Here is a 24172-nt window from a genome sequence, read left to right on the forward strand (position 1 = left end):
TTTTAAAATTTTAAAATATTTAGTTTTTATTACTTTTATTAGTATTATTAAGGCAAATTTTTGGTTAACAAAATTTTTTTCAGAACTCAATATTTTTAAAAAAAAACTTTTAACTCCACATTCTTATTGCTCTACTATATACCAATGTAGCAACATGTATGGACTCGAACTTTTTTTATCTATAGTCCAAAGTATGCTGACAAATGTTTGTTAAATTTTATGACTTATGTAGCTTTAAATTTTCATCAATTATTCATTATTTATGATAATAAAATAAAGGCTTCTTTTACGTCTACTTTTTTAAGAAAATTTCTCTGAATCACAGAAGCTACATGTCAAATTTTTTTGCCAATAAAATTTTGAAAAAATTAATGCACAAATTTTTCCCAATGTTCATTTTAATTTTTGTTTTTTCATCCAAACAAGAGCCCATTGAAGTGGATAAGCCAACTATTTTAATCATTTTAAAGTAATTTTTTTTTACCTTGGGACCAATAACTATTTCAATCATTTTGTAATGATAACATTCTTTGAATTAATGCATATCATTTAACTAACATCTTCATGTCCTATCATAATTTTAAACTTTTATTTAAAATATATCTACAACGTCACTGTAAGAATGAATCAGAGCAAAGTATTAATAAATTTAATCCAATTTAAGCAGCATTTTCTTGTCTCATTACATTCATAAAACAATAAAAAATCATTTGATATTTTTTATTTGAAAAATGATTGATTTCAAAAAGATCAATTAACTTCTCCAACTCAAGAACAAATTCCAAAATCATTTTTGAAATAATCTCTGAACTTAAATAAAAACACTTAAATTTATCAAAAAAAGGAGAGAGAGAGAGAGAGAGAGAGAGAGAGAGAGAGTGTGTGTGTGTGAAGCTAGGCTGCTAGAGTGCTTCTAACAGCACCGGAAGCAGCCAGTAAACAGGTAAAGAAACGTGAAAGCAACCGGCGTTAACCGGTCAGCTCCCTCTTCATGTTTCACGGTCCTATAAAAGCTCTCGTATCCGCGCATTCGTCTCCCTCGTCGCCAGCTGTTCTCCGGCGCCGACCTTCGTTTTCCCCCACTCTCACTCCATTCCCGTTCTCGAAGCTCCTCTTTGGAACCCTAAAACTCCTATTCATTGTGAATCTTCTTCATTCCAAGAACCTCGGTAACTTCACTGATTCTTGCACCCTTTGATCTCTCAATGCGATGCTTGTTTCTTCTTGTTTTTGTTCGATCTTGATAGAATGCCACATTTTAGGTTTTTCTATTTTTATTTTTTTATATACGAAGTAATTTGGTCTGAGAATTATAAGGGGAAATTGGAGTTATTAGATGAGTTTATGGTGTTTGTTATGATGTGAAATGAGGAATGATGCTTGTTTCTTCACTTTTTTTTTCTTTGATCTTGCTAAATGACGGCGGTTTTAGGGTTTTTATTTTTTATTTTAATTTATTAGATGGTGTAGTTTGAGAATAATCGGGAAAATTCGAGTTATTAGATGTTGTTGTGGTGTTTGTTATGATGTTAAATGAGGAATCAGTCGTTTCTTGCGTTTTTTTTATGTGAATGTTGCTTAATATTTTATTTTAATGTTGTATTTTTTTTTGTGGTTGATGTTGTTCAGAAATTATTATAGATTTTGAATGTTGTTCAAGTAGAAATTTTTCATGTTTGGTTTCTTGTTAAACGAGAAATTTCTTATGCTTCTTGAAGACTTGAAGTAGTTAAACTAGAAATTTTTCTTATGCTTCTTGCATTTCTGTTCTTTAAATCAAATGTTAATGTATATGTTTCAGTTCTTCAATCAGGGCACATTTGGAGAGCTAATTGAGTTTCTATTATCATAACTGGAGATATACCTACAACCACCATGGACTCACCTCAGAGTAGTGGTCTAAGAAAACTGAAACCAGTTATTGTGAAACATGAGGAATTCGATTTCTCTAAGCTTGAAGATAGGCCTAAGACTCTTGGCATAGAACGTCACAGATCTTGTGATGAGAAGGCCATGCATGATCTTTCAGTTAGAAGTCTGTCCGCTATGCCATCTTTCAAGAACGGAAGCTCAAGGTCTCATGAAAATCTTGAAACTATACCTTCTCCTGATAAAAGGTCTGTTATAAACACTCCAAAGGGATCTTACTTTTCTGAGGCTTCCCCATTGATGGCGGAAGGTTGGGAAGCCCTCCAACGATCATTGGTTTATTTCAGAGGTTTACGAGTAGGGACTATTGCTGCATTGGATCACTCAGAGGAAGCCCTTAACTACAATCAGGTAATCCTTTGCTCAAGTCTGTAACATGCCATCTCTTTTTGTTTATATTAGATATATTCTGTTGTACCAGTGAGGATGCTGGATATACGCTTTGGAGCAGCTGCATTGAGCTTATTTCTTAATTGTTGTTGCATGTGTAATTATATTTTCTAGATTTTATATTCATTGCTTTATCGACCAATTGCTAAACTGACAAGTCAAACTTCTAACAAATCAAACAAGTCATTTGTACATTTGCTATTTTTGAAAATACCCCGAGTATTTCTGGACTTTGTTCTATTGTAAAACTTATATTAAGATCCTTTAACATATTAATTCCGAAGTGATAGGATTGAATTTTCTCTGACTTAGAACCATGCCGTGGAGATAAAGTCAATTCTATAAGCCTTAACTGAACATTTCTTCTCTTCCTAATAGTTCTTGCTGGCTTTATGGGAGCTCAAGAGGGCTGTTCCAGAAGCTTTACATGCACTTTCTCTGATGAATCAAATTGAGTTTAGAATTTATAGGGTTTTGTGTATTAATGATGTTAATTTATTCAAAGTTTAAACCAATGTTTTTATTGTATAAACTTGTACGTAGACCAAATATATCAGTAAGGTTGGTAACTCCCATGCTGTTCGTTCCGGCAGGTGTTTGTGAGGGACTTTTTTCCAAGTGCTCTTGCATTTATGATGATGAAGGAGCCCGAAGTAGTCAAAAACTTTCTTCTAAAAACACTTCGTCTGCAATCATGGGAAAAGACAATTGACCGCTTCAAACTAGGACAGGGGGCAATGCCTGCAAGTTTTAAAGTTCTCCATGACCCTGTTCGAAATCATGATACTTTAATTGCTGATTTTGGGGAAAGTGCAATTGGAAGAGTTGCTCCTGTGGATTCTGGATTTTGGTGGATAATATTGCTTCAAGCCTACACCAAGTATACTCATGATCAATCTTTATCTGAAATGCCTGAATGCCAGAAGGGCATGCGACTTATTTTGACCCTGTGTCTCTCGGAGGGCTTTGATACATTTCCCACATTACTTTGCGCTGATGGCTGTTGCATGATTGACCGCAGGATGGTGAGCTTGATATTATTTATTTGAAGATATGCGTCTTACCAATGACCTTGACTTTATTCTGCTCATCATTTGTTCATTACCATTTTTACCTATGAAAACTGGTGCATTTTTTCTTTGTTCTCAGCCACGAGTGAAAAGTAGTTGTGTCAGAGGATGACAATATTATCAGTTTTTTCATTTATTGTGAATATTAGTTCTCATCTATTTTAACACTTCTTTATTGTTAGTCTTTTTTTCTTTTGTTAAACTTCTTTATTATTAATTCATACACATAGTTTTTAAGAACAATATAGCATTGCTGCAATTTTGACCGTGGCACTTGAACTTGGTTACATAGAGTATTATATGGATGCAGTAGCAGAATCCTCGAGGAAATATAGGTGTATTGCCTAAATTTTTGACAATACATAAGACATTTGCTGCAATTTTGGTTGCAATTATAAAACATAGGAAGACCTTCTGGATAAGTGCTCATGTTTATAATTTTGATACCGTGTTTATAATTATGATGGTATCAGATAATCCATATCAAGGGGGCAAGAATTTATGGCTATCCTTGAACTTTATCTTTAATCATGACTGATGTTCTCTTTTCTTCAGTTTGTTTTGATTTGGACCTTTGTATCTTGTTTGAAATAAATTTTGTTACCTAGTATCCACATACATATGTTGTTACCTCAGCACCTGGAAGAAGAATTAAGCCAATCTGAAGTCAAATAATTAAGTATCTTACAAAACCCTTGTGAACCACTGAGTCCCTATGCAGTGATTACCATTATCAAACTATTATAGCTATACACGGATACACCCTCCCCTGGGTTTGCTTATTTAGCTAGATTAGATAGTTTACTCTGTTTGAAAATTGCCAGCGCTGTTTTATCTCATATATTAAATTTTTAGTAAACATTCTATTAGCTTTCTCTAGCGACCTTTTTTCCAATGATATTAAATAACATGGTTAGCTCAATCGTTGGTTTTTTTGTATGAAATATTTGAATTTCAGGATGGTTTCGCTAATTATTTGCTTGTTTCTACTTTTGCAGGGCATCTATGGCTATCCCATTGAAATACAAGCACTATTTTTCATGGCTTTGAGATGCGCCTTGGCTTTGCTTAAGCAAGATGATGAGGGGAAGGAATTTGTGGAGCGAATAACCAAACGCCTTCATGCCTTGAGCTACCACCTGCGGAGCTATTTTTGGCTCGATTTTAAGCAGCTCAATGATATTTACCGCTACAAAACAGAAGAATACTCCCATACCGCAGTAAACAAATTCAATGTCATGCCTGACTCTCTTCCGGATTGGGTTTTTGATTTCATGCCTACTCGTGGTGGTTATTTCATTGGAAATGTTAGTCCTGCCAGAATGGATTTTCGTTGGTTTTGTTTGGGTAATTGCATTGCGATATTATCATCCTTGGCGACACCAGAGCAATCTGCTGCCATTATGGATTTAATAGAAGAGCGTTGGGAGGAGTTGGTTGGTGAAATGCCCATGAAGGTTTGTTATCCAGCTATTGAAAGTCATGAGTGGCGAATAGTCACAGGGTGCGATCCAAAAAACACCAGGTGGAGTTATCACAATGGAGGATCTTGGCCAGGTGAGTGAATTTCAATGGCTGATTTGTAAATCTCTCCAATTGACTTCTCCTTGCATACTGAACAGTCTGCACATATTCTTGAAAAATGTATGATTTTCACTATCATTTTTGTTCCATAATAACCTCTCAAATCATAAATACTGTTTAAAATGTCTTTGGAAAGGCACGCTGATGCATAAATTTCCACTAAAAGAAGATGCATATACTGCTAATAGTTATGGTTATCTTCTTGTTAACTTTTAAAGGTGCTTCTCTAACAAATGTGAATTTGATGGTAATATTCAGATGGTATTGGCAGAAACATAATAATTATACTATGCTGAGAATTGTTTGTTTTAACTTGAGTTTCTTGTATCAATTGGAATTCTGTTTTTATGATTGATGTTTTAAAATTTTTAATTAATTATTGTGTTCACTGCAGTGCTTCTCTGGCTTCTAACTGCTGCATGTATCAAAACTGGGCGTCCTCAAATAGCAAGACATGCAATTGAGCTCGCAGAAGCAAGGTTGTCGAAGGACAACTGGCCAGAATATTATGATGGGAAGCTTGGGAGATACATAGGGAAGCAATCCCGGAAGTTACAGACATGGTCCATTGCTGGTTACCTGGTGGCCAAGATGATGCTTGAGGATCCATCACACATAATAATGGTATCCCTTGAGGAAGACAAGCAAATGAGACCCCCTCTCAAGAGATCATCTTCATGGTCCAGCTGATCCTTCATATTAAGCCGCCTCAAACAGATGCCAACAAAACAAGATGAAAATTGATGGATAGGATTGATAAGTAAAAATGAAAAGTAGAAAACTGATTCAAACACTAGATTGCTCTGCATTTAATTGAATATATCAACTCAGCTCAGTAGAAAAAGAGATGGTGGATGGAAATTTTGTTGTTTTGAGCTATTAAACGCTAGTGCCAACTAAAGGGTCTTAGTTTTGTTCCTTCTTTATTTCTACATTTGATGATAGCTTTTTTCCACTTTTAAACTCAGATTAAACGAAGATCCTCCGAGTATTATTTGGATGTGTAGTTGTGTGATCTTGGAATTGTGCAGGGGACAGTGTGACATCTATTGATCTTTGGTGTTAAACTAGCCCAATTGAGTAATTGGTGAGTTATGACTGTATCATCTTATCTACTATTTTCTCACATGATATATGTTCACGAATTTAAAATTGTGATTTGCAGTGGTTGTTGGCCTGCAAGATTACTGGGTCCTGAATACCATCAAATCAAAGGTATGCTGAACATTTTGTAGTACTAGTGTTGATGTGTTATTTATCTTGTCTCATTCTCACATATGATGTGCCTTTTCAGGGTTGAGGGTTTCAATTTTTCTTTTTTTTTTTTTGTACTTGTGGTTCAGAAGTATTATCTCTCTTGATCTTGTTAAACACAGCCTCCACTCAAACATTCTCTGTTGCTCTCATTAATCTACAAACCCATTCCATTATCGCCCATCAACAATAGCCTTCCATTGTCGCCCACTCAACTTCAAAAACAAATCAAGGATGGATTCCTTCTTCCAAATGCATGAATCCAATTGTCAGTGAATTCGGCCGCGGCATCTTAAAGCTCCATTAGTTTTCAAAAGTACACACATTCTTAAGTTCAATTCTGACTTTAAAGAAAATGTTAATTCTTACTTAAACTAGAATTATATGTCTAATAAAAATGAAGAATAAAATACCAAATATTTCATTTCCTCTTTTGTTAAGAGATTATTTTTTAAATAAAATGTATAAAACACTCCAAATTCACATTAACAAACCAACTTTAAAAAGCTTCTCAAAGGATAAAACGCTCCTTCAATTTTTTGAGCGCAAGAATATAGATCATACCGGCGATTCAGAGATCAACTTTACTCTGGAGTAATTTATTTTTCTTTCAAGCTCAGGTAAACTTGTGTCCGTAAACAGTAGTCTTTGTTGGTTTAGTTTTTTCTTTTCTTTTTCCCTCCTTTTTTCGGGTTTTGTAATCCTCATCTTTGGTGAGGTTTTTAATCAGTCTTCGTTGCTTTATTCTGTCGCCTTTCTTTTTCAGTATTTGAATTATTTTTTCACTTTTCAATAAAAGTTATGGTTTATCAATTTTTATTAAAATAATAATAATAATAATAATAAAATGGATAAATCATTTTTACATTAGTTTTTAAAAATTATGCATGGTTAAAATCTTTATTTGTTGGTAAGTATTTTACCCTTTAAAAACCTGCGGAAAACTTCTTTTACTTATTTATTATTTTTATTGTTTAATATTTTCTGTAGCTATTCTTTTGGTTTAAATATATGGCAGCGACAGTGATTAGTCTATTTTAATTTTTTTTTTTAAAAGGTAAACCACTTATTAGAGTAAAATAAAAAAATAAAACAGTACATAAAAAAAACAAGAGAAATATTTTTTAAAAAAATTAAATACCAATTTGATAATCACATAATAAAATAAAATTAATATCTTTAGTTACACCTAAGAAAAAAATCTCAGATCACCCAATAAAAAATAAAAATAAAAAGCAATAAATATTAGACCCTTTTAAGGCCAATGTTATAGGCCCAAAGGCCTATAAATAAGTAACAATAACCCACCCGAACGCTTGGATCCCGTTCCGGTTTGCTGACTCCCAACCGAGAACCAGGTGTTCCGAGCTCGCCGATTGAAGGCCAGGTGCTTCTCTTGCCTTCCTTCCTTCGTTCCGATCGCCGATGGGTGTCACCAGGGGTGCAAAGCGTCCGGTCGGGGCGGCCATGGCCTGGCTCCGCCGCCAGCCTCCCAAGGTCAAGGCCTTCGTCGCCGTCGTGGCTGGTATGGCCGCTCTCGCCTTCCTGAGACTTGTTGTCCGTGATCATGACAACCTTTTTGTCGCTGCCGAGGCCGTCCACGCCCTCGGCATCTCCGTTCTGATCTATAAGCTCACAAAGGAGAAGACTTGCGCCGGTTCGTCTTTTTTCCCTCATCTTTTCTCATTCTTCCTTTTTTTTTCAGAAAAAAACGGTAGATTTGGTTGGTTGTTTTCTGTTATTTTATTTTTACTCTTGGATCCGTTTGATTTATGTTGATCTGGTGTTCGTTGTCGGATTTTGGTTTCAATCGTTGGGAAAATACGAAATTTTAGGAAATTCTTCAAGTTTTTTAAGATGGGAAAGACTGCAAAATGTTTCAGGTGGGATTTACGGAGATCATGGGAATTTTAGTTCGTGATCTTTGCGCTTTCGTGGTATTGGTTTGATTAAATGGCTGGACTTTGTATAGAGCTGCTTGAGTTTGTTGGTATACTTGTTGAAAACATGATCAATGATCATAGTTTGATAAGAATACAATAGTCCTTCTGTGTACTTTTTTTTTAAAGCTGTGGTTTGTATAACATTTTTTTTCTAATTTGTGAATATCGGAATAACATCATGGTGATTCAAGGACAAAATGCAGAGCGAATTATGGACTTTATGCGTTTTATGGACTGTTGGCTTGAGCTTATGGGATAATACCGCACTGTACTGAGATTTACTTGTTCATATGAGCATCCTGTCCTTTTGAACCATGTGGACATTGGAAGCTAATGAAACTTCTCTACTATTCTTAAATTTTTTTTGTCATGTGAACCCTGTAATTGAGCATGCTGTCGACCAAATTTGCATTCAGTCATTTGATATATATATATATATATATATATGCTTTGTTTAGAGATTGTATCCTCACTGTTGACTTTTGTTTGCAACTGCTTCTGCTTCTGAATATTTTCATTTTCTTTCCTGTTGCAGGGCTCTCACTCAAGTCTCAGGACCTGACAGCTTTGTTTTTGGCTGTTAGACTTTATTGTAGTTTTGTAATGGAATATGATATACACACGCTGCTGGATTCTGCTGCTCTTGGTACTACACTCTGGGTTATATATATGATGCGGTTTAAGTTGAAATCCAGTTACATGGAGGATAAAGATAATTTTTCAATATATCTTGTGGTGAGGCTTTTATATTCTGCTTTTTTGCTATGACAAAGTTTTAATTACATCTGGAAAATTAGTTATCCTTACAAACTATGGAGACTGTACCCATCCTTATTTTTTTTATTAATGAACCTATGTTGCCGATGGTCTTTTTCTTTTTTCTTTTCTTTTTTCTTTTTTTTTAATGATTTAGCTCTGTTGGATCTTACTTTCTGGGTATTTTACTTTATGCTAAAGTATAATATTATTAGGCTGCAGTTTGATGCTAGAGTGCACAACCAATCTTTTCTATGTATGCCAATTTTATCAGATTGCTCTGCCACTGACATTTTTCCCTGCATTGCCCCCCTTTCCAATATTGCCTGACTGCATTTAGCATAATGTTCCTATCTGGCTTATAATATTCTATCACTGTGCAATTGTTCTTCTTATATTACATTGTCTATTAATTTATCTAGCTATTATGGTCAGTTTCAATATCTGGTCACTCTAGGCTTTGTAAAACTTTGCATTTTCTTCATCGTGCACTGACAAACATATTCTCTTTTTTAACATAAGAGAGAGTTTTCCTTGGCATCTGACTATATTTTGGTGGGATGGTGGTTGCCACTGCTGAACTTAATAAGCTGAGATGTTCTTACTTCTAATATTTAGATGTTCAAACTTACCTTGTATGTTTGCTTTGAAGATGCACCTTCTTGCCAATTTTCTTCTCTTAGCACCCATTAGCAAATTAGGCATTTGAGGAGATAACGTTATGGTATTTTTGTGGCATGTAGCGTTGGGAGATGAAATAAATGGATCAAGAGTTGGAGAAATAGAGTATAAAGAGTGGATGGTGAGCAATCTGGAGAGAGCAGATCCTAGAACTTGCATTTAGGACAATCGGATTCCCAAGTTGACCTAACAAGAAACAGCAACTTTAGGGAGATAATATGTCCATGCTCTTCATGGATGATTTTTTAAGTAGATAATCAGTTCAGGACAGTTTTCAATTTGAGCTTTGTAAGGTCTATATTAAAGATGGGTAGGATGATAAAAAAATGCAAATCTCGCTGTTGGCCAGATTGGTAATTTGATAGTGAATGGTAAATATTCAGCCTCAGCTTTTAGATTTCATAATCATTAAAATCGAATGATAGCTATGGTTGAAAAATAAGAGATGTGGAGTAAACCTGTGTGCGATATATGTCCCATTGAAATGATGGATATTTTATTGGAATCCAGTATTTTGATGTTTGACTCACTTTTGTTTTGATGTAAATCGATGAGTTGATGGAGTCATAAAATAGTGATTAACTCGAGTCTAAGGTTTCCTCTATACTAGAAAAGTTAGAATGTTTATAGATGTTTAATGTTTTGAACCAGTTCTTGAGCTGCATATTCTGGTTTTTATGTATAGTCAGGCATTTACGATATTAGTTTAGGTGGGGTTCCTTTGGAAGGTTAGTCATATGTTTGGATAGGATTTATCATTTATCACATGCTATTTTCATCTTTGAAGGATGATTTATTGTTGTCTGATTAAGACTGAAGATGCCCCCTAGGTGATACAAGTGTGAAAGTTGTTAGACATAAACCCCACATCTTCAGGAAAAAGCCATGTGGTTTTCACAGTTTTCAGTTTTAATATCTTGTTATTTCATATATTCCAGGTAGTGGTCTCTTTTTCTTTTTCTTTTTCTTCTTTTTTTCTTTCTTTTTTGGTTTAATTATGTATACTTGCATATGCAAAAAGGTACCAGAGGAGATTTGGTGCTCTTGCATGAGCCTTTTGATTTATGTGGTTTTTTGGGTTGATGCTTATGTCACTGCGATTTTGATTTAGGTGGCACCCTGTGTTGTACTAGCTATCTTGATTCACCCATCTACATCACATAATATAGTCAACAGAATTTGCTGGGCCTTTTGTGTTTATTTGGAAGCAGTTTCAGTGTTACCTCAGTTGCGCTTGATGCAAAACACACAGGTAGATTGTCAAAGTTTGAAGAGCATTCGTTGCTTTTTTCAGTAATATTTTCCCTAATAACAGTTCATTTATTTTCAACAGATTGTTGAACCATTTACAGCACACTATGTGTTTGCTTTGGGAATTGCAAGATTCCTGAGCTGTGCTCATTGGATCCTACAGGTTTGGTTTATTTAAGAAGCTTGAGGATATTATTATTTTATATTTCTTTATTAGTTTCTTAATTGCAATATCATCTATATTTGAAGATTTTTCCCAGAAAGCACAGAATTGGTTGACTTAACACATCTACTGATTTCCTCACTTTCATGTATTTATATGATATAGTTGGTTATAGTTATCCTGTCACTTCTTAATTTGTCTAAGCAGTATAATCTGTTATTAATTTAATCTCTAGCGAGACACCGGGCCTTCAATATACATAAGTATGGCAGCATTTCTCAGGTCCAATCAACATCATTATGCAAAGCTAATGCTTTGTTTTTACTGAAGAAACTGCATATGCAACCTATCATGGTTGTGGATTATTTTTGTTACCAGGACTTTTAAATGATCATAGAAGTAAAAAATTTTTATAATTTTGTTGAAATTGAGATTCCTCTGCACATGAAAAAAAAATTGCTTTATACTTAGAATGCAGAAACTTGCGATAATTTTCGTCTTTTGTTATTTAATTTCTCATTAGAGATCATCCATCTTTCAATGCATAATATCATTGCTTTTCTAAGGTGTAAACATTGTTTATATTAGGTCTTGGACACTCATGGGCGCTTGCTGACAGCATTGGGTCATGGTTTGTGGCCTCCTATTGTTCTTCTCTCAGAAATAGTACAAACATTCATCCTTGCTGATTTCTGCTATTATTATGTCAAGAGGTAAGACTTGAATCACTTGTTTTCTGTTGAAAATGAATGATAAATATTCCGATATAACTTCACAATGATTTCTTTTCCTCGTGTTTTCGGATTCTGCAGTGTTGTTGGTGGGAATCTAGTGTTGCGCCTTCCCTCCGGCGTGGTATGAATTCGAAGCTTCACTCTCTGCTGTCAATGAAATAACTTAAAACACATGATCCAAGTTTTCCTTCTGTCAGCTTTTGTGTTATCTAATGTGAACTATGTTTTTAACCTTCTTCCATATTTTTCTCTTTGGATATTTATATGATAGTTTTAAACTTTTAATGTTGAATATAATAGATACATAAGTGAGAATGCTTTATGTTTCTCTTACCTCTATCCTTCTCAAAGCCAAGGATTTATCATCTCTGTTCTCCCTGCTTCTCACTGGCAAAATTCCTTTATTTTGCGTCCGAGGTTTTGCAATAAATTTTGATAAAATTTATTATTTATAGTGAAGTAAAGAAATACAAAAATGATTTTTTTCATTTTAATAATAATAGCAACAAAGATAAGGATTGGCCTTGGTTTGCTTGAAGTAATGGAAAACAATATTTCTTGAGAGTGAGCCTGTAAATTTTATAGGAATTAAATTAGAATTTATCTCTACATTGTTAAAGAATAGTGATTTTGAATTTTAATAACTAGTCATTTATTGTCCTTTAATAATGAATAGAATATACATGAAATCATTTTTATATATATATATCTAAATATGTAGCATATCATATATAATTATTTAAGAAAGATTTTCATTTTTGAAACTCTTTGGGAACATATTATACTAAATAAATACCATTAAATCCTTTTTATTAATAGTACAACACTTAATGCAAAAAAAAATTAAAAAAGATTTAAGAAAGATCTTCATTTTTGAAACTCTTTCTGAACATATTATACCAAATAAATTTCATTAAATCTATTTTATTAATAATATCATATTTAATATAAAAAATATTTGAAAGGATTTAAGAAACACGTTTATTACTGAAACTCTTTAGAAGCAGATTATACAAACAGATAATTGGATAATAATCCAAATATTTAAATTTTATTTCTCCTCCATCCTCTTTTGCTTTTTTGCTCTTAGTTTAATATATACTAGGCATTCTATACATTGCATGGGAGTTTTGTATAAATAAATAAGTGCAATTAAAATTTAAAATATTAATATCATCAGTAATATAAATAAAACTTAAATATAATAAAAAAAATTTAAATTTCTTCTTGAAACACTCTGTGAGCAGATTATATATCATATGTATTAGACATAGATAATTTGAAAAAAAATAGATTTAAAAACCTTTTGGCAGAACACTAATTTGGTTTTTTTTACTACCTCTAAATTAATCCAAATAAAAATATTTTAGACAATTATTATATTTGTAAAAAAAAACACACACACACACAACTAAACGACAAATGGTTGAACGATCGAATTAAAAAAAATTAACAAAACTATGATAAACTAAATAGTAACATTATAGGCACTTATGTGAAAAACTATTCTATACCCAAAAAAAAAAAAATTTGTTATTCATCTTCATTAGAATATGGGCAACACCATCATTTAATTTCTTTTATTTTAGATTTTTCATCTTTTTTTACAATTGTCTATTAATTTTCCCATAAACCCAATCTATATCATTTAATAAATATGAAACTATAGATAATTTTATAAAAAATAAAGCCTATGTTGTAATTTAGTGTAATACCAAATAAATGTCACTATTTTTTTTTATTCATTTAATTAAATTTTTTGTATTAATAACACAATATTTTTTTTTACTTTTCATATTTTATGCAATACTAAATAAATGTGATTTATTCTTTTCTAAATAAATAATTCCAAATAAATTTAACAAAAATTTTTCAATTTTCAAAGGTCCGTTTCCTTAAGTAGATCTTATTAAATATTTAATATAAAACTGGCTTAATAGCCATGATAAAATAAATTCCATTAAATTTTATATGTTCATAATACAATAGGAAATTTTTTTTTAAAAAAAAAAAGTTTAAAATTCTTATTTCTCCTATATTTTTTGCATTTTTCCTATTTAATATATTAAATATTTTTTAAATCAAAAACTTTAAAAAAATTAGGAAGGATTTAATATAAAAGCGATTTAATAGGATGAAATCAATGCCACTTTAAATATATGCAAAAAATTAAAAATAAAAAATTTCCTTAAAACCTCTCTAATGAAATTACCATATGTTCCCATTAGAACATCCTATTAAATGTCTAATATAAAACTGATTTAATGACCATGATGAAATCAATGCCTATTATGCAATAAATTTTTCAATTATTAATACCACATTTAATATAAATGAAAATATTAAAATTATTCCTTAAATCACTCTTTGATAATGCAATAGGTAAAATTCTTTAAAAAAGAGTTTAATTTTCTTCTTTCTCCTATATTTTTGCATTTTTACTATTTAATATATTAAATATTTTTTAAACCAAAAACTTGACAAAAATAGGAAGGATTTAATATAAAACCGATTTAATAATCAGGATAAAATCAATGCTACTTTAAATATATGCACAAAAAAAAAATCCTTAAAACTTTCTCAAATCAAATTACCATTCGTTTCTATTAAAACATCCTATTAAAAATCTAATAAAACTGAATTAATGACCATGATGAAATCAATGCCTATTATACATTTAAATTTTCAATTATTTATACCATATTTAATATAAATAAAAATATTAAAATTATTCTTGAATCACTCTCAGACCAATTTATACATCTATTATTTATTTAATAGTATGTATAGCGGTATAGATATTGTTTAATTTTATAAAAAAAAAACATGTAAATTTTATTTTAAAAAATTGGAAATTTTCGCTAAACGATATTAACCAATTGCTATCATCTTTGAAACACGTGTCACAAAGTCATTAAGAATCAAGCGTCATGCGCTTTAAATCCTACCCTTTGAACATCTTCAATTCAACGCATAATAATTAATTCAAAACAATTATTTAATACTCTCTATTTCCATAAATTCTCATCTCTATTCCTTCATATAATCCATCCATTCCTAGCTCTCATCAAACAACACCACCATTAACATTAACAATGAATCATCATCTCTCACCCTCCATCTCTCTCCTCATCCTCATCATCATCACAACCTCCATCTCCTCCTTCAATATTTCCCATGCATCCATTGAAAGCACATGCATGACCGCCACCAAAACCAGCCCAAACGTCAACTATGACTTCTGCCTGACTGCCTTAGAATCAAATCCTAAAAGTCATTCAGCAGACACAAAAGGTCTTGCCATAATCTCCACAGAACTCACCTCCACCAACGCTACATCAACAAAGGCCAAGATTGAAGTTATGCTTCATCATGCAAAAGATCAAGCCATAAAGTCCATCTTGAAAACTTGTGCAGATGTTTACTCAGAGATGATGGATAACTTGAAATTTTCAATGGATGCTCTTGAGGGTGGTAGGTATGCTGATGCTGTGACTTATTTGAGTGCTGCTTTGACTGAACCTGGGACTTGTGAGGATTCATTCTCAGAGAAGGGTGTTAACTCATTGGTGGCTCAAGAAGACAAGGATGCTTTAGACCTTTCTGCAATGGCACTTGCCATTACTTCTTCTCTCGGTTGATTATTATGAAACTTTTTGGTTTGTTGATGTTCATGTTCATGTTCATGTTCATCAATCAGCAATAAAATCAGAGAGAAGTAGCATTTTCCTTTTTAATAACTTTTTAATTCAATTCTTGGGAGTGTTTTAATTTTAATTTCTTTAATATAAAAATGTACAAGCTATAACTCATAAGCCTGAATAGCGATAGAGTTAATAATACCTTAATGTGTATAAAGATACTTGTAGAGTTTGTTGTTGTTTTATATATTTATCAAAAATTTAGTATGTCTTTGATTTGGAATAAATTTTATTTTAAATTTAAATTAAATTAAAATTATAAAATTATTCTTATTTTATCCCCTCATTTTTTTAGTGTATTATTAAAATATTAAAATGGTATTAAAACGGGTAAAATTTTTTAAAAAAAAGTCTGAAAAATTAGTACATGATATGAATGAGAATAAAGATGGAGATTTTAGTAATCTTCTCCTAAAATAAGCATGTTGATGCAATGTTTTGATTGGGTTTTGGGAATGTATTGAATGTCATATTTGTGGCCAGAGAGACATTCCATTTACTCTTTATCCTGTAGTTAAGTTTCTCTCTCTTTGTCTAATATAGAAACTCATAAAAACTATATATATATATATATATATATATTGAGTATGTGAATTCATATTTTTAAAATTATTACTACTATTTTTGTCATTTGACTTAATTTTTGCTGTAGTTCAAATTTTTTTGAAAAAAAAAACTTGTTTTAGTAAAAATGGGGAATCAATCATGTTTATTGTGCAAAATAAAATCAGGGTTTGTGATCTTTGTTGTATCATGAAATTTAAGAGGAGATTGAAAGTTGACCATTTATGTATTAAAATTCAAATAAGTTTTTCTTGAAAATTTATAGTAATAAATCAAACAAATAAAAAAAATAATAAAATTTATGTACAAGTTAAAAAATAAAAATTTATAAAAGAAACCATTCTTATCACAACCGATGCATATAATAGTTGTCTGGTTCTCTAAAACTCATATTCTAAAAGGGTTGATTGGCTGATCCCATGTGCACGTACAGTTTTATAATAACTACTTCAGAATCGAAATTTGGCATACCAACATACACATAATTATATAAACTAAACACCTAAACCTAATATCTATATATATGTATATATACACATGAGAATATTGGTCTTTTTACTTTAGGTTTTTTTTTTTTCTTTCTCACTATATTTTCTTGTACTTGGTTCTTAACACATGGTTATAAGTTTGCCACCTCTCAATTTTGTGATAGTGACCATGAAATGAATCCATTGGATTATTATTAACATTCAAAAGGAGTTATAAGTTATAACAGCCTCATCACAAGTCAATTTCAAGAGCATAGACCAATAAAACTATAGTAACTAAAGGATGACGTGCACCTTGCTGAACTAATTATATAATTTCCTTTTTTTTAGACAAATGAAAAATAAATAATTGCTTCTATTCCATTAGTTATTAATTACCTAAATAATTAAAAAAAATAAAAATATTAATTATTATTAGACATTAGTTATAAATTAAAACAAACTATATTTTTAATCCCAAAAGTATATCTTTGTTTATAACAAGTTGAACTCATAATAATTTTTTTTTTATGAAGCACTTCAATTAAAACGAAAAAACATAATAAAAATTTTCTATCCAAATTAAATAAATTCAAGTCTTTAAACTCCTCTCCGGATTTATTCCAATTTATTGTACTCCCAAGTCCCAAAAAACACAACAATAAAAATTGAATTTAGTATTTTACTAAAATTAAATAAATAAGTATATATATATATCACTTACAAAGTTATCCATACTTACAAAGTTATCCCAATTAATATTGAACATTATTTGATATATTTAGATAACAATTGAATTTTAGTTTGGTTTGAATTCAAATAGGTCCATATAAAAAGTCTTAAATACAAACATAAATAAAACAAGGGGTTAAGTGCAAGAAAAACTCTATATATAGACAAAAAAACTCGGAAACCCCAAACAGCAAACGAGGAACAGCGAGGCGAACAACACAAGAGAAGGAGAAGAGAAGACGAAGCCGATCTCGAAGCCGAAGCTGCGCGAAGGAGAAGAGAAGAGAAGGGAAGCGGAGAAGAGCAACGATGTCGGATTCCTTCTGCCCGGACTGCAAGCGGAGCACGGAGGTCGTCTTCGACCACTCGGCCGGAGACACGGTGTGCTCCGAGTGCGGCCTTGTGCTTGAGGCTCACTCGATTGATGAGACCTCCGAGTGGAGAACCTTTGCCAACGAATCCGCTGACAACGACCCCGTCCGTGTCGGTGGTCCCTCCAACCCTCTCCTCGCCGATGGTGGCCTCTCCACTGTTGTCATCTCGCGTCCCTCCGGCACTAACTCCGATTCCCTGCCCTCATCCTCCCTTGGCCGTTGGCAGAGCCGCAGCTCCAATCCTGACCGTTCTCTCATCCTCGCTTTCCGCACCATCGCCACTATGGCCGATAGGTATTCTTTTTCCTCTTTTTGATTTGTTAGTATTTGCGATTTTGATGGGTTTGTGATCATGAAACTTTACCCTGGTGGTCATGGATTGACCGATCGATGGCGAGATCGATGTTAATTTTTCTTGTTTGATGAAATAGAGATTTCAAAATAATAAAAATAATTGCTTGAAATTTGGTGGTTGTGAGGATTTATGGCAATTATATGCATGTTGATTCCTCTCAGTTTTTGGCTATGGAGGAGTTTTGGGGTTGGATCTTAAGTTTGCAACTACTCTGTCTTGAGTATTGTTCTTGCTACTTGATTTGGTTATTGAATTTAACCTGTGACTTGTGGAAAAAAATTATGTTTTTTAAGGGATTGGGGAACGGAATGATTTAGAGAAAGGTCTAAGGACATCAGTGATGCTTTGGAGATAATTACTTAAGCTTTGGTGTTTGGTGTATGCATAATCGTGTTGGAGAGGATTTTAGATCTCAATGTTCTCTTTCTTTATGGTTGCATTGTTAGATGAGGCTATGATTACTCGGATTTGTGTGTTATACTTGTACATTTCTCAGGCCTATTCTTTGATTCTGCTAATTGGAATGAATAACCATGTTATCTTCTTTTACTGCTGCTAGTTCAATTGGCAGTTTTGTCGAACTATAAGATTCTAACAATTTTGTATCAAATCCTAGAGCTTTAGTTTGCTTTCATGTTAGGATAACTGATTGGTGGTGGGTTAATGTTATGAAAGGACAATCAATTTGAAAAGAGTCTTGAGTCATTTTCTATGTTTGTTAAGGGTGATAACATTCTAATGTTTTGGAGAAAATTATATATGTATTTCTTTATTTTGTTGGTTTTTGTCATTTACAGTTTGTTAAAGCTGTTGCTAATCTAGTATTCATTTTTCTTGTAGGTTGGGCCTCGTTGCTACTATTAAGGTAACATACTTGCATAGAATTTAACATTCTTTTGCAGCTTTTTGTTTTCTTGGAAATGTGCTATTTGAGATTGGTTGAGAATGTTTCAGGTGGCAGTATTTCTGTGATATTCTTTAATTGTTGTCTTTCAGTATTTTAGCTATATTTTCAGATTGGTTATGATCATTTGAACCTTTTCTTTGCTTATCATTAAGTTGCTAACAATTTATGGACTCTCTTGGCATGGATTAAGTAGTAACTTTTGTGGTGCCTTTATTTAATCTTTGTTTTTTGCATATGCAACTGTTTGATCACACACAACTTATTTGCAGAATGTAATTAGGGACTTGATAATTGTTGCAATGTCCCAAGTGCTGTTTATTGACCCATTCCTCAGAAAGTGACATCAAGAAAGTTCCATTGTCAAATACCCTACTTAAATTCAAGTTGACAATTTAAGAATGAAAGAAACAAGCAACTACTTCCTATTGAATCACAGAACTACATAATGCTATAGCACTTGGGGCTTTTTTTATAAATTATTTATCTAAGTTTCTTGTGATGTATGTTGATAATATTGATTCGTGTAGTCAAATGATCAATCTGAGACAAATTTTGTGCCTGAAGTATGATCACCTTTTATTTTTGTTATGGCAGCAGCCTATATTAGTACATGACACTTTAGGAATCAATAGTGCCTAAGCATAGCTCATATATTGTTCCTGCTGTTGTTGGAGACAGTAAACTTTCTCTTATTATTTATTTCTTTTTGGCCTGTTGAGGGAATAAATCAAACTTTAAAAGAAGCATGTATCACCTGGTCTCTTTTACATGTCAATTATTGATTTACAACTTTAATGTGCTATATAGAGCGTTTATTGTGATTTACCTGTGCATTTTACCATTGAATTTTGATAACTAATTTACATGTAATATATCATTATCATTTATGAACATTTTCTGGATCTATGGTACTCTTTTACAACTTCTGCTTGTGTTTTGGACTCTTATTTTCTTTGCGAGTTTGTCAAAAATGCAAAACCCTTATGCCAGTATATACCTTCCCTGTTTGATATTTCTTTTTGTTAGTTTTTGATGGCACCTGTATCTGTAAAATGTAGTGTAGCTAACGCTCAACTTACCATACTCTTTAATATAACAATCTTCAAAAAATTTATGTGCGGTTTTGTGTTTCTATTTTCATTTTCTAACTGATAGACTTGGCCTACTCTTTTTAGGATCGTGCTAATGAGATTTACAAAAAAGTGGAGGATCTGAAGTCCATTAAAGGAAGAAATCAAGATGCAATCTTAGCTGCATGCCTCTATATTGCTTGTCGACAAGAGGACAAACCTCGCACAGTAAAAGGTATGCAATGCTTATGTCATATTCATGCGTTTTTTCGCTGTAATTTTTATTGCTGTACTCAAATTTCTTTTCTTATCTTAAATCAGAAATTTGTTCTGTTGCGAATGGAGCTACGAAGAAGGAAATTGGCCGTGCTAAAGAATTTATTGTAAAGCAGCTAGAAATTGAGATGGGCCAATCAATGGAGATGGGTACTATTCATGCGGGAGATTTCCTGGTTAGCACACGCTAACAATAACCATCCCCTCTTTTTTCTTTTGGTTTAGATGTTACTTTTCAGCCTTTTCTTGGCTTGGTGTCATTAGTTAATCTATACAATATTGTGTCTCTTTTATTGAATATATTCAAATAAGTAGTTATAATTTGGTTCTTGCTTTTTATTTTTTTCTCATCATCAACATGCAGAGGCGTTTCTGCTCTCATCTTGGCATGAACAATCAAGCAATCAAGGCTGCTCAAGAAGCTGTTCAGAAATCAGAAGAGCTTGATATAAGGTACTCAGTTGGATTGCTTTAGCAGCTGTGCTAGACAATCACATTATAGTCTGTTCATCTATAATATCGACTGAGCAATTCCTTTTTTTAATGTTAGTAACGTTTTATAGACTTACTCTAATTCTTCCATTTGACTGATGCAAAGCTTTATCATCCACCATCACTGGGGATATTATAGTCATCCCACGTATATGTTGGACTTGGGAGATAGTTCACATTACCCATTTACGTTCTCTCCTTGGTGATTTTACTCACATGATATTGCAAATAGTAGTATGTCTAGGAAACACTTTTACTAAGGCCAGGTGCAACATGCTTATGTTCTCTCTTGTGTAATTTTGCTTGCGTGGCAAATAGTAGTATGTTACAAAATCCATATGAAATGGAAAATTGGGCTAAATGAAGTCTCGAGTATTTAAATTCTGTACTTCTTATTGAAGCACTATTGTTTGATGCTTGAAGCTTCTGCCACCAGTTTGCACACCAACTTTTAAACTCCCCTTTGTTGTGTGCATGATCAGTAAGGAAGCAATATTAGTACCAAATCAGTTGCCAAATATTCCTTGCTGTGTATAAAATCATGTTCTCCTGTTCTATATCTCAACCCTGAAATGCTCAAGTAAATTTGTATTCGTCGAAATGCTTCAGTACAAATTTTTTCATCAGTGTGCAAGAAATTCTTGCTTTCATTTTCACAGGAGGAGCCCGATCTCTATTGCTGCTGCTGTCATCTATATGATAACTCAGCTATCTGAGGAGAAGAAGCCTCTTAGAGGTTTCGGGTTTAACATAATCTTTGGAATCTGATTTGCAGCTTCCACAACTTGTATTTTAGAATTGGGTTTTTGCAGACATATCTGTGGCTACTGGAGTGGCCGAAGGCACGATCAAGAATTCTTACAAAGATTTGTACCCCTACGCCTCGAGGCTCATTCCATCTTTCTTTGCCAAGGAGGAAGATTTAAAGAACCTATGCAGTCCATGATTCACCCAAAGAGCCCAATGAAATCTCACAGCGATGCTTACATTGAAGCGACCACCAAAAAAATAAAAACCAAACTTTGGTGCCCATTTGCTTGCAGCATATGATTCAATGGTCGGATTCTTCTCATGGTTTTGGCATTTCTGTTCTTCCATCAGCAACATCGAAAAGATTTGCTTTTTTAACTTCTATTGAGAATTTATGTGGGGAAACAAAATCCCCCGCCATTTGTAGGACTTCGACGAACTTATTTGTGGTCTACCTCTGATGTAACTTCAAATTCTTGAACCTTACTATGTTTCATGTAAAGCTCTCTGAAATTTCGTGTAGCCTGCTGTTGTAAGCTTTTATTTTTTATAATCCCTAGTTGTATTGATAATCTGAGATTCATTTGATTTTACTGAATTTCTATATGTTAATTCCAGCATGCAGCCTCTCTTTGTCTGTGAAAATGCTAGTTGTTTACAGAGCTATTAAAGGAAGTGGATTAAGCCTTTTTATTTACACTTACAAATAAAGGAAAGTTAAAAAATGTTCAGGATTAGTCTTAGTTTTGATTTTAAAATGATAAATATAAAAACATTTAAAAAAAGGGGAAAAAAAATCACTATCCATTAGATTTTAAAAAATAAAATAAAATACTTAATGCTTGATATTTAATAACCGATTCTTCCCCCAACACGAGCATAATTAAACTTAACAAACTTTTAAATCACTCAAACAAACATAATTTTATAAAAATTCCAATTTAATTTATTCTCCTCAGTACACTCCACTTGACTCCTTACATATCTACTAACTACTAACCACTCTCATTCAGACCATTTCCAAATCATCACATCATCATCCCACCAAATTCCTTGCAAGTATTCCTTCAAAAGTAACTCCTGGTCCAAAAGCCAACATAAAACCCAACTCCCCTTCCTTCTTCTTCTTCTTCTTACTCTCTTCCACCATATACTCCAAAACATACACAATTGTGTTACTACTAGCATTCCCATAATCTCTCAACGCTCTCCGGCTCGCCGCCAACTTCTCCGGCGACAACCCCAATCTCTTCTCCACCTTATCCAATATCGCCGGCCCTCCTGGATGCACAGCCCAAAACATCTCCTCATACTTCACCTTATCCTCATGATCAATTCCTCTCACCAACTTCTCACAAAATTCCTCCAAATTATCCTCTATGATTTGAGGCAACTCTCTTCCTAATTTGAAGTTTATCCCATTCTCAGTCAACCTCCCATCAATCATCTTCTCCGTTCCTGGCAAGAAGCATTGCCTCGTTCCAAGCAACTCAAACAATGGTGTTTCCAAACCAACAACCGGGTCTGAGCCTACTATAACAGCGCCGGCGCCGTCCCCAAATAATGCCACGCCGACGAGGTCATAAGGCCGGTCATGACTCGGTGGCCGGTAACCAACCACCGTTGTTTCTGAAGTGGCGAGTAAGACCCGGCTTCCGGGGTTGTTTTCAGCTATATCTTTGGCAGCACGGAGGCCGGCGACGCCGCCGGAGCAACCCATGAAGTAGAGGGATGTGCGGCGGACGTCGGGGCTGAGTGAAAGGGCTTGGGCGAGGTGGAGGTCGCCGCCGGGGAAGCGAGCTTCGCTGGAGGAGACGTAGACTAAGTGGGTGATGGCGGAGGTGGGGCGGCCCCATTTGAGGATGCAGGCGTTGGAGGCGTCGATGGCCATTTGGGTCACCGCTTTGTTGCTTATCTCGAGGCGCTGTTTGATCGTCGGAACGCCGTCGCCGGCGAGCTCTGGGTATTGCTTCAGGATCTCTTCGTTCATTACTACGTATCTTGTTTTTTTCACTGTTGTTGTTTTGCCTGCATGAAAATCACATGCAAAATGATGATGATCATGATGAGTTTTTTTAAATTATTATTCATTTATTATATACATATGGTTTTGAAAATGTATATGATATTGCTTGTTATACATATTATAAGATGTTTATTTATGGATTATTTGGATTATTATTTTGGTTAGGAAAATATTATATTTTGATCATTAAATATGACCTATTGTTGGAAAATTAAAGCTTCTTCTTAATTTGCAAGAATTCATGTTATAATTACTTCTATTTCTACCCTTATATATTTCGTAGTAATTAATAATTTTGTATCTTAGACGTAAAAAAATAAAAAGGAATATATATATATATATATGATAAAAATAAAAATTTACAGAGGCGAGTGAGCTTCTGCTTGAGTTCAGGATCATTGCAGTTGGTGTTCTTGAAGTAGCCATCCACAAGAGATTCTTGAATCACTAGTTGACTTGGAAAAGCTTTGCCAAGAGCCAGAAATATGAGCTTTTCCATGGCTTTCATACTTCTTCATGGCCTTTCCTTCTTCATTAATGCTCCCCATTTTCTATATTACTTGATGACCCTCTGAAAAGAACCAGATGAATTGAAGATGTGGTTGTCAATGGAGATGAATATATGCTTGATCACTTATATATATATATATATAGTTGGGTTTAGAGCTTAACAAAAGGCATGCATGAAAAGATGGTTAGCATG

At 33.2% G+C, this 24172-nt stretch overlaps 5 protein-coding genes across 6 annotated transcripts; 4 read left to right on the forward strand and 1 right to left on the reverse strand.

The window, feature by feature from the left end:
- Positions 1-1057: 1057 nt before the first annotated feature.
- On the forward strand, positions 1058-5905 carry LOC120258077 (probable alkaline/neutral invertase F). Of its 2 annotated transcripts, none has more exons than XM_039265421.1 (5): positions 1058-1169; positions 1802-2280; positions 2913-3344; positions 4388-4946; positions 5368-5905. In XM_039265421.1, the coding sequence occupies exons 2-5, from the start codon at positions 1876-1878 to the stop codon at positions 5661-5663; spliced, it is 1692 nt and encodes a 563-aa protein (XP_039121355.1). In that variant the 5' UTR covers positions 1058-1169; positions 1802-1875; the 3' UTR covers positions 5664-5905. The 2 variants fall into 2 exon arrangements, with proteins under 2 accessions (XP_039121355.1, XP_039121356.1); XM_039265422.1 differs by having other exon boundaries at positions 1814-2280.
- Positions 5906-7533: 1628 nt separating this feature from the next.
- Positions 7534-12090, forward strand: LOC120257839 (ER lumen protein-retaining receptor erd-2.2-like). The gene is made up of 6 exons (XM_039265120.1): positions 7534-7884; positions 8706-8905; positions 10719-10859; positions 10941-11021; positions 11610-11734; positions 11834-12090. The coding sequence occupies exons 1-6, from the start codon at positions 7653-7655 to the stop codon at positions 11880-11882; spliced, it is 828 nt and encodes a 275-aa protein (XP_039121054.1). The 5' UTR covers positions 7534-7652; the 3' UTR covers positions 11883-12090.
- Positions 12091-14850: 2760 nt separating this feature from the next.
- Positions 14851-15488, forward strand: LOC120258267 (putative invertase inhibitor). The gene has a single exon (XM_039265622.1). The coding sequence runs from the start codon at positions 14851-14853 to the stop codon at positions 15394-15396; it is 546 nt and encodes a 181-aa protein (XP_039121556.1). The 3' UTR covers positions 15397-15488.
- Positions 15489-17407: 1919 nt separating this feature from the next.
- On the forward strand, positions 17408-22055 carry LOC120259031 (transcription initiation factor IIB). Its single transcript, XM_039266557.1, has 7 exons — positions 17408-17887; positions 18789-18813; positions 20031-20160; positions 20247-20377; positions 20566-20654; positions 21353-21429; positions 21506-22055. Exons 1-7 carry the CDS (start codon positions 17529-17531, stop codon positions 21637-21639), a joined length of 945 nt encoding a protein of 314 aa, XP_039122491.1. The 5' UTR covers positions 17408-17528; the 3' UTR covers positions 21640-22055.
- A 286-nt stretch (positions 22056-22341) lies between these two features.
- On the reverse strand, positions 22342-24069 carry LOC120258465 (type III polyketide synthase B). Its single transcript, XM_039265887.1, has 2 exons — positions 23833-24069; positions 22342-23471 (listed from the first exon to the last, which is right to left on the reverse strand). The coding sequence occupies exons 1-2, from the start codon at positions 23975-23977 to the stop codon at positions 22480-22482; spliced, it is 1137 nt and encodes a 378-aa protein (XP_039121821.1). The 5' UTR covers positions 23978-24069; the 3' UTR covers positions 22342-22479.
- Between the last annotated feature and the right edge of the window lie 103 nt (positions 24070-24172).

Source organism: Dioscorea cayenensis, chromosome 4, assembly GCF_009730915.1.
Source record: "Dioscorea cayenensis subsp. rotundata cultivar TDr96_F1 chromosome 4, TDr96_F1_v2_PseudoChromosome.rev07_lg8_w22 25.fasta, whole genome shotgun sequence".
Classification (NCBI taxonomy): Eukaryota; Viridiplantae; Streptophyta; class Magnoliopsida; order Dioscoreales; family Dioscoreaceae; genus Dioscorea; species Dioscorea cayenensis.

Coding starts and splice junctions, on each gene's coding strand:
- LOC120258465 (XM_039265887.1), bottom strand. CDS start 23,977: ATGAAAGCCATGGAAAAGCTCATATTTCTGGCTCTTGGCAAAGCTTTT. Junction 23,472..23,832: donor GCAGAAGCTCACTCGCCTCT/GTAAATTTTTAT, acceptor ATTTTCATGCAG/GCAAAACAACAACAGTGAAA.
- LOC120258077 (XM_039265421.1), top strand. CDS start 1,876: ATGGACTCACCTCAGAGTAGTGGTCTAAGAAAACTGAAACCAGTTATT. Junction 2,281..2,912: donor AAGCCCTTAACTACAATCAG/GTAATCCTTTGC, acceptor TCGTTCCGGCAG/GTGTTTGTGAGGGACTTTTT. Junction 4,947..5,367: donor CAATGGAGGATCTTGGCCAG/GTGAGTGAATTT, acceptor TGTTCACTGCAG/TGCTTCTCTGGCTTCTAACT.
- LOC120258267 (XM_039265622.1), top strand. CDS start 14,851: ATGAATCATCATCTCTCACCCTCCATCTCTCTCCTCATCCTCATCATC.
- LOC120259031 (XM_039266557.1), top strand. CDS start 17,529: ATGTCGGATTCCTTCTGCCCGGACTGCAAGCGGAGCACGGAGGTCGTC. Junction 18,814..20,030: donor GCCTCGTTGCTACTATTAAG/GTAACATACTTG, acceptor TACTCTTTTTAG/GATCGTGCTAATGAGATTTA. Junction 20,378..20,565: donor TTCATGCGGGAGATTTCCTG/GTTAGCACACGC, acceptor ATCAACATGCAG/AGGCGTTTCTGCTCTCATCT.
- LOC120257839 (XM_039265120.1), top strand. CDS start 7,653: ATGGGTGTCACCAGGGGTGCAAAGCGTCCGGTCGGGGCGGCCATGGCC. Junction 8,906..10,718: donor ATTTTTCAATATATCTTGTG/GTGAGGCTTTTA, acceptor ATTTTGATTTAG/GTGGCACCCTGTGTTGTACT. Junction 10,860..10,940: donor GCTTGATGCAAAACACACAG/GTAGATTGTCAA, acceptor TATTTTCAACAG/ATTGTTGAACCATTTACAGC.